Source organism: Grammomys surdaster, unplaced genomic scaffold (genome assembly GCF_004785775.1).
Source record: "Grammomys surdaster isolate TR1022 unplaced genomic scaffold, NIH_TR_1.0 98, whole genome shotgun sequence".
NCBI lineage: Eukaryota > Metazoa > Chordata > Mammalia > Rodentia > Muridae > Grammomys > Grammomys surdaster.
This window is the reverse complement of record NW_021604577.1, coordinates 4,889,725-4,899,334: the sequence shown is the minus strand read 5'-3', so window position 1 is coordinate 4,899,334 and position 9,610 is coordinate 4,889,725. Positions and strand designations below refer to the sequence as shown.

At 40.9% G+C, this 9,610-nt stretch overlaps 1 protein-coding gene across 1 annotated transcript in view; it reads left to right on the top strand.

Moving 5' to 3' along the window:
• Positions 1–9,610, top strand: part of Fancm (FA complementation group M) — a 50,822-nt gene that overhangs the window by 19,855 nt on the left and 21,357 nt on the right. The window contains exons 12-14 of the mRNA XM_028782191.1: positions 2,492–2,643; positions 3,542–3,697; positions 6,455–8,324. Of these exons, the coding sequence (XP_028638024.1) occupies positions 2,492–2,643; positions 3,542–3,697; positions 6,455–8,324 (2,178 nt within the window). The remainder of the gene's footprint in view (positions 1–2,491; positions 2,644–3,541; positions 3,698–6,454; positions 8,325–9,610) is intronic.

Genomic DNA, 9,610 nt, shown 5'->3' with positions numbered 1-9,610 from the left:
TTTCCTTCATCCATTGCAGGAAGCCCTCTGACTCTTACCTTTCCTTCATCCATTGCAGGAAGCCATCTGACTCTTACCTTTCCTTCATCCATTGCAGGAAGCCCTCTGACTCTTACCTTTCCTTCATCCATTGCAGGAAGCCATCTTGACTCTTACCTTTCCTTCATCCATTGCAGGAAGCCCTCTGACTCTTACCTTTCCTTCTTCCATTGCAGGAAGCCCTCTGACTCTTACCTTTCCTTCTTCCATTGCAGGAAGCCCTCTGACTCTTACAGTGCTTACCATGCTCACTGTGCACGTTCCTTCTCTTGGCAGGAATCTTGCCCTTAACATGCTCATTTATAACAAGGCCAGCAGCAGCTGAGTGGCATTGTAGACACTCTGTTTTGCCATGGTAACAATTAGGGATTCCTTTTGGCAAAGTACCTAATCCCTGAATGACTGTGAAACCACTCTTGTAGATGTCACATGTATATGGCCAAAGAAACAACTGTTTTCTAAAAGGCTTGGAGAACATGCAGAAGCGCCTCTCCTCTTTCCCAGTATATTGTCATTTTGGGGAATTAATGGAAAATGTTGGCTCCTGAAAGAAACAGAGCATGCTCCTCGTCGTCCTCCTCCTCCTCTTCTTCCTCTTCTTCTTCCTCTTCCTCCTCCTCCTCTTCCTCCTCCTCCTTTTCTTCTACCACCCTCTTCTTCTATCACCACTTCCTCCTGTCATCTTCATCATCATCATCATCATCATCATCTTGTTTTGGTTTTTCAAGACAGAGTTTCTCTGTGTCACCCTGGCTGTTCTAGAACTCACTCTGTAGACCAGGCTGGCCTCCAAGTCTCTGCCTCCTGAGTGATGGGATTAAAGGTGTCTGCCACCATTGCCTGGTGCATGATCTATCTTTATACAGTATTATTTCTTTGAAAACCTCAGTCCATGTTCTAAGATGTTTTGAGTCTTAGGAAAGATAAGAAATTATTGATGTAGCCGAAGGAAGACACTGGTGACATGGAGTGCCAGAAACTCAGCAGGGAAACTGAAAGTTTAAAAAGAAAACAGTTGCAAACTATGCATTCAGTTAGATTGCGTGTGCATTTACACCATCTCCTGTATAACAAAGGAAGAAGGAAGTTCTCCCCTACATGTACACCCAGGCAGACACTGCTCTTCCCATGATGTTCCCAAGGTTACCTTGCCTTCATAGAGAAGGACACCATCTGCACTGCATTTCATCACTCACCTGGTAATTCACAGCCATCTGTTATATTTAGAAGTCAGCCTGGACTATATGGCAAGTTCCGGGTCAGTTTTGAGGTTGTCTTAAAAACAAAGCAAAGCAAAATTGATAAAGTATTTGCTGGTGTACATTTTCCTACTTTCCCCTCCATTCTGACCATTTCATTGCCTGTGACTCTCCTTTCCAAAATTATGTGACTGTGTTCTGTGCAGTTTTTCATAAATTGTCATGCATGTGCTCTAATGTGTAATTCATCAGTGTATAGAGGCTTAAACACTGGAGTCTCTTCCTCTTTTTTTTTTTTTAACCCCTTGGAGTCTCTTCCTGTTTAAAAAGCTGGAGACATGGCTCAGTGGTTGAGAGCACTAGCTGCTGTTCAGGGTACCTGGCTGCTCTTTGACTCAGCACCCACATGGTGACTCACAACTGCTGTAACTGTCCCAGGGGGATCCAATGCCCTTTTCTAGCCTTTCGAAACACACATAGTGCACAGATGTACATGTTGTGTGGCAGTGGACTGTGCATGTAGGTAAAAACACCCATACACATAAAAGAAAAAGAAATGACAATATCTTATTAAGTCAAGAGAGCCCTTAAGATCATTTACTTACAGCCCTTAATTTTACAGATGGGAAAACATTTTCAGACAAATCATTTTTGTAAAACTTCCTGCATAATATTTAGGAATAGTGCAGACCAAAGTTTCTGAATCCCTGTTTTAGTAACCTTTGAGTTGTTTCAGGCCACAGTTCTGCTTCACCCTCCCCGTCCTCACCCCCTTGTGTTTTTCTCCTCCCATCTGTCCCCTATTTAAAATGTAAACCTAAATGCCTCTTGGTCCTTGATACTATTCTCTGTCTCCTAAAGCTTCAGACAACCATGTTGATACCGATATGCTAGTGCTAGTTTTCATGTGTAAGTCAGTCTAACTCAGTTTCACAACAAATTTTACATGAGTATCCAAGAGAAGCCAGACACCTCGCTCTGTGTTCCACTAATGAACTCATTGCTAAGGTTAGCTCTTACATGGCAAAGTCCATTTCAAAGAGCTCAGTAAGAGAATCTTAGACAATAGTAGAATGGGGAAGCAATACAGAGTAATTTTATGTGACTGATTCTAGTTTCCAGAGATGGAATCTTGGTTTAGCAGAACCAGAAGTAAACAGATGAAGCAGGTAGGGTTCAGGTGGCACTGTGTATTTTGTGTTTGTCTTATGGGTTACTTTAAACCCCTTCCCTACTATTGTTTCAACTTCCAGGAATGAGAGCCGGTAATTCCAATAAAGATGGGCTCTTATCAGAAGAGGAGTTTAACCTATGGAACAGACTCTACAGGTTAGGAGACAGTGACACAGTTAAAGGAGTGACGTTGCCTCGGTCTCACTTCCTGTCTCTACAGGAGGACAGAGCGGTAAGTTGGCTGTGTGTGGTGCTTGTGCACTGGATTTGGCAGCAGTATCACATCTTGTGATTGGAATGTCAGTTCACTTAAAGTAATGGTCAGTTTAAAAGGGAACCACCAAAGTCAAACCTTTAAGAACTCCTCTTTCTCTCATTTCCTTTCACATAACTGTTTTTTATGCAGGTTGTAGTTTGATTTCATAACATTACATGGTCATTATCACCCTGCAGAATGGCAGTGTGTTCTGCTATTTTCCCTGCTATGCTTTAGACCCTCAGTATGGTACTAGCATGAATTATATTGCCCTGTGTCCCTCTGTGCAAACTGGTTTGTTTTTTTGAAACTTTAGACAAGACTTTAAGGTGGATGCTAATTGCTTACATGAAGAAACGTAGTGAGACTAGTTACAGTGGAGAGGTGCCCCAGGTTTATGTGCTGTGAGAGGTGGAAGGAGATGCTCAGGACGGCCTCTGACTCTGGCTATGGAGGGTGTGTTAGTCACTAGCAGAGAGGATGACACATGGCAGCGGGCATGAAGAGCTGCAATCATTTGATCAGGGATCAGTGGATCCCACTCCATTATACTGTGGGATCTATATATAGCAAAGTAGTGATTTTAAAACCAAACATTTTTTTCAAATATTTGCTCATAGCATGTTTTATAGAAACAGGAATATGGTCAAATCATAACTCAAGTGATGGTTAGTTTTAAATGTAATTAGAAAAGCAACTTGATACTTTATAAACTTGTTTTCCTGTTTTTCCCTTGGGGATTTTACTTGAGAGTGCCTATGTGAATTTAAGTGGTTTACATATTAAGTTCCAATTTAAGTTTGTTATTTGTAACAAGACATGTCTTTAAAATTGGCTTGTGACATCTCATTCCTTGCTACTTTTTAAAATGGAGACTCAAGAACCAACTACTGGAATTCACCAACTCTCCCTCTCCGAATGGAGCATCTGGCAAGATCATCCGCTTCCTACACATCAAGTGGACCATTCCGACCGTTGCCACCATTTTATAAGCATTATGCAGATGATAGAAGGAATGAGACATGAAGAGGTACAGACTCCTACAGCTCTCCTCATTACAAGTCCTGCTCTAATCCTTTCTCCTCCTGCCTTCCTCGCTCTGTCAGTGTTGGAAGGCAGGGTTTTTCTTGCTATGTAGCTTAAACTCCAGCCTAACTGCTTCAGTTTCCTGAGTGCTGGGATTACAGGTACATGCTACCACTTCGGATCACGTAGCTATGGCTGCCTCTTGCTAGTGTACTGATGAAACTAGAAAACTAGAATGCGTAACATTTTTATATTTCTTCTTCTTTCTCCTTTTCCTGCTCTTTGTTTGGTATATATGAGTGTGTCTATGTATGTATGTAGTGTGTGTGTGTGTGCATGTGGTGTGAGTGTCTGTGTGCGTATAGCTCTGTGTGCAGCTGTGTGTGTGTCTGTGTGTCAGAGTTACATGTACTCTAGGCTGCTTTGACTTCCATATGTAGCCAAGAATGACTTAGAACTTGTAAACCTCCTGCCTCTACCTCTCTAGTGCTGGGATTACAAGAGTACACCTCTGTGTTTCTTATCTGGGGTCCTGGGATTAGAACCCAGGGCTTCTTTTTTTTTTTTTTTTTTTTTTTTTTTTGGTTTTTCGAGACAGGGTTTCTCTGTATAGCCCTGGCTGTCCTGGAACTCATTCTGTAGACCAGGCTGGCCTCGAACTCAGAAATCCGCCTGCCTCTGCCTCCCAAGTGCTGGGATTAAAGGCGTGCGCCACCACCGCCCGGCTGAACCCAGGGCTTCTTGTGTGCTGAGTAAGCACTCTACCAGCTGAGCTACATCCCCAGCCCCTAACCTTTAGTATAAATTTGAAGTGATGGTTAGAAGAAACAAAAGTATTTATTAAAGTTAATTATAGCTATAGATATTTTTTGTATAGTGCCTTACATCTCAGTAAGGAACTAATTTTCTGCCTTAAAAGAAGTAGATTTTAGTGAGTGTGAGAAGACCATCATCTAAATACCATGTGACATCTCAATTCTAAATGGTCGAGTGATTTATATACATTGTTTATAAAACCACTTTAAGGTTCTTGTTACAGGAGCCTTCTCTTAACCTGAATTTGGTTCCCAACACCTACACTGGCGGTCATAGCTGCCTGTAGCTCCAGCTCCTGGAGATCTGATCACCTCTACAGACTCGTGGTATTTTCCCTCACACCCATACACACAACAAAGTAATTGTTACAATTAAAAATAATGATAAAGGAATACGATCTTTTGAAATATCCAAAAGATTCTTGTTGCATTGGGATTTTGGATTTCTTAAATTATTCTCCATCATGTCTGTTGTACCGTTTCTCTTGTATGTTTGAGGCAGATAAGAGAATACTTAATTTCTTTTTGTTGTTGTGTTTGTTTATTAATTTTTTTGAGTCAGAATCTCACTATGTAGGTCTGGCTGGCCCGGAACTCTCTGTGTTTATAACTCTCTCTGTTTACCAAGTTGATTTTGAACTCAGAGTGATCCACCTGCATCTGTCTCTCAAATGCTGGGAGTAAAGACATGCAGCACCACAACCAACCCTTGGAATCATTAATTTCTTGAACAGTGTTTTTTGTTTGTTTGTTTGTTTGTTTGTTGTGTTTTTCAATACTGGGAATTGAACTTAAGGCCTCATGCATGCAAAGTAAACAACTTAGGATATACACCTTATACTGCATACACTGAGCTATAGCCCCAGCTCGGGAATAGTTTCTTTGTTGCTTCCCCATGGAAATCAGATAGTGAGCCCCTCACACGTATGAAATCTGTGACGAAACCTGCTTTGTAGGACAGTTGCTCTAAAATGATGTATGAAAGGCATTTAAACAGGAATTGGAACAAAATTAGTGTTTAATAATCGTAGCTGCTTTTATTGTCGGGGATGATCTTGAATACTTTTAAATGGATAAATGAGTTATGGATATTAGCAAATTATGTATCATCTAATTAACACATTTACTGAAGGACTTCTGTATCTGAAACTGGCTTCTAGGCCATAGCACCACAAATGTGAAGAACCCAAAGGAAATGTTATATCTCTGCGTACATCTATTAGCAGAAACAGACATTGCTGACCTTAAAAATTGCTTTATTTATTGTTCTAAAATAGAGGTGACTGGTTACATTTATGGGCAGCAGAGAAATCATGACTGAAGAAGCGTTCTCATGGAGGCAGAGGGAACCATGGAGATTTAGGCCCTGCAAAAGCTCCTGGTTGGAAATTTTTAGAACTGTGTTAGTTGATAATTTTGCTTAAAAATGGAACTATATCCAAAGCTTCCATCGTTTCTAGGGCCCTCTGAGTGTTTTTGCCAGGTTGTGGTGCATGCCTGTAACCCCAGCACCCCAGAGACAAAATCAAAAGGATCTGTTAGCTTGAGCTACAAGACAAGACCATGTTTCAGAAAGCAAAACAGACAAACAAACAAGGCTTCTCTTGGTTTACTATTGAGAATTTAAATTTACTATATAAATATATTTTTAGGAAATTAATTTCTTAATTAAATGCTAGGTGTCTATACTATAACCTTACATACTAATTGAAGCTGTTCTGTGAAGTACTAGCCATTAGGGTGGCTTTGCATCTTGAGATTAAGAAGTAGCCAGTGATTTCATAGTGTTGGCATTTTTTTTTTCTTGATTTGTTAGAATTTGGGGGATTTTAAACAGAACCATTTGAATGATACAGATTTTTAGGAAAATAATATGGAGTGAAACTCATTTCTTAGAATTGGGTTATTTTGTTTTTCTGACCTTCTACTGTTTTTTTATTTTGTAGAATGAATGCAGCTATGAATTAAAAATTAAGCCTTTTCTACAAATGGAAGATATCTGCTCAAAGTATAATGTGCCCAGGAATAGATGCAATAATGTAGCCAGTGTCGCCAGTATTGCTCACAAGAAGGCTTCATTTAGACCATGTGTAAATGCAGGAGGTTCCTTGTTGGTGATAGAGTCTGAGGAAGAGCTTGCTAACACTGTCAAACAAACGGATTCTGAGTGGACCAAAATTACTTCTCTAAGGGAAAAAGCTCGTAGAGCAGTGGGAAAAGGCCAGACTCGTGAGCAGAGTGATGATGATAATGCAGATGCTTCAGATGCTGACAGACATTCTCCTGCCAAAGCTGTTTCCGGGGAAGACCCACCCAGAGGTGAAAGGATGACAGATGTAGGTGGGATTTCCATCCTGGGTGCTGTTACTGAAGACGATGGCCATCCAGGAACATTACTAATGGAGTGTCAGGTCACAGATAAATCACTTGCCAGGTACTCGTTAGATTCTGGGTACAATAGTTTCAGTGATGAGAAATCTGTAGTATCAAATTTGTTCCTTCCATTGGAAGAAGAGCTGTACACAGATAGAGAGGCTGAGCAGTTCTATCATTGTCAGCCCTTGACAGAAGCGGTACTAGCTAATGTGGAGAGATTTTTATCCCGTTCTCCTCCATCTCTCAGTGGACTCTCAGACGTGGAATATGACATTAGTCAGTGTTTTGAACTTGACAATGTGTCCTGCTCACTCTGCCCAGAGCATGAACGCAGTCATAAACCTGGCTCACCCTACCCAGAGCATGAATGCAGTCATAAACCTGCTTTTCTGGCATCACACTCTGCTGGGAATTCTCAACAAAATTTAGAATTGAATTCAGCTAAACTTATTAATCATCCTTCTGAAAAATATTGTCTTCCTGGCACAACTCATAATAAGATTTCTGATCAGCCCTCCTTCAGTGACTCTGATAGTAAAGCCCATAATATTAAAAATCAAAATTTAATATCTGATAGTTATGGTCAAATACAAGTAAACCTTGAAAATAATTTGGTTGATACGAATAGCCATGAAGATAGTGAACCCCCAGTATTGTTCACTGATGAGGATGAGAGTTTACTGTTATTTGAAGATGATTTGAAGAATATTGAAGATGTCACTGAAGAGTTAAATGGGGCGGGCCTTCCTCCCTTCAACAGTATCAGTCAGCCCCTCTGTGTGTCAGATAAAACTCTCATAAGTGAAATGCCTCCAGTCTCTCGTTTCTTAATTTCGGATGAACTGTTGTTAGATGATGATTCAGAACCTGAAGATCAAATCATCTGTGATGCCAAGAGTTGGAAATGTCATGAAGGTGTGGAGGATGGGCATGAAGAGCTGAAGACCAGGGAACAGACTTTTGATTGCTCTGCAGACTTATTTTCTGTTACCTTTGACTTAGGATTTTGTAGTTCAGGTTCTGATGATGAAATCCCAGCACGTGCATCTGATAGGAGTAGCACCATGGGAGCAGCTGATGTGCCTGGAAGGCATTCTGATAAGCAGATAAAGGATGCCAGTTTGACTTCAGGTCCATTGGGTGGAGCCATATCACCAATCCCAACTGACAAAGCGCAGTGGTCACCTTGGGCACAGAATAAGGAATGTGCCCCTTCTTCAGTGAAGGAGAGAGTCATGAGTACTCCACTTTCTAAGTCACACACGAGTTCTAAGACAGGAGCACACACGCTCAAGACACTAGACTCTACCAAGGAGAAAGCAGGTGGGCAGGGTGTCAAAGTGACATTAAACCCAAGATTGGACAATGTAGGATTTTCTGTAGAAGAGACCAAGAGCAGCGGTCAGCTCTTTCTGCATCAAGCCCCTCGGCACCCTGAAGGTAAGAGTCTGTCTCTGAAATGCATGACTTTCTGGGAAACGTGTTCCAAAAGTCTGTACTACTCCAAAACTAATTTTTCTCAGCATACATATCAAACTAGATAATTACATATGTATTGTTTCTTAAGTTGATGCTACTGCCAGGAGATTTGAATTTGTATGCCACAGGAATGTTTTATGCTATTTACTGTCAAATTCACAAAGAAGTGTGAAATTTGACCCAATTACTTGTCTGTGAAACACATGTAAGACATTAGGAAAATGCCAGTAAAGTGCAGCAGTAACTGCCAAGATACTGGCTGTTTAAGATGTTGACAAGGCGGTGAAAAGATGCTGAGTTAGATTAGATGGGAAGTATTCCTGGGTAGTGTTGACTTTCAGTTTGGTTCCCCAGGAATGTACAAATAATTTAGGTGTTGAAAGTAATAAAGAATTAAGGTGTTAAATTAATGAAACAAAGGACAGCTTGGGGGTTGAAGTGTTTAACATATTTAGAAGACTAATGTCAGACCACAGCATCAAGAGAACAGCACCTCAGAGTACCCTTAAATTCGAGTTCCTCCTGAGTGTGTCTACCTCTCAAATGCTGGGCTTGTGGGCATACACCACCGTGCCCGTTAAGTAACATAGCTTAGGGACTGCTCTGACACACCTCCTCACTAGTTATGGTTGTTCTCACTAGGTGGCGCTCAACCTTTGGGTCATGACCCCTTGGGTGTGTTAAATTGACCCTTCCACAGGAGTCACTGAAGACGGTCAGAAAACATGGATAGTTGCATTACGATTTATAACTGTAGCAAAATTCCAGCTATGAAGTAGCAACAAAAATAATTTTATGATTAAGTGCCACTATAACCCGGGGAACTGTATTAAAGGGCAGCCCATTAGGAAGGTTGAGAACCCGAGTTATGCGGTCCCTCTGAGTTATGCGGGGCCTTCGATCCCTGTTGACTGACGTCCTCAGTACTCCTCAGTCATCTTTCTAGTTTTGTATCATTTAAACTAAGACTTCCCCTAGCCTTGTATTTAACTAGTGCTTACATACACTATAACGAACAGCATACAGATGAAAGAATTACTAGTAAGGGAATCTAGCTAGTACTGTTTGCTTCACCTAATGAAAAGAGAATTTAATATTTTTTACCATTCTGTATGTTTGCTGTGGGTTCCTTAAAACTCCACCAAGGCAGTTAAAAAATATGCTTCCTGAAGTAATAATTGCTGTGGCAAAGTGATTTGTTTCACTCTGGCTTCATTAGGAGATAATGAAGAAAGAACAATTGGAAT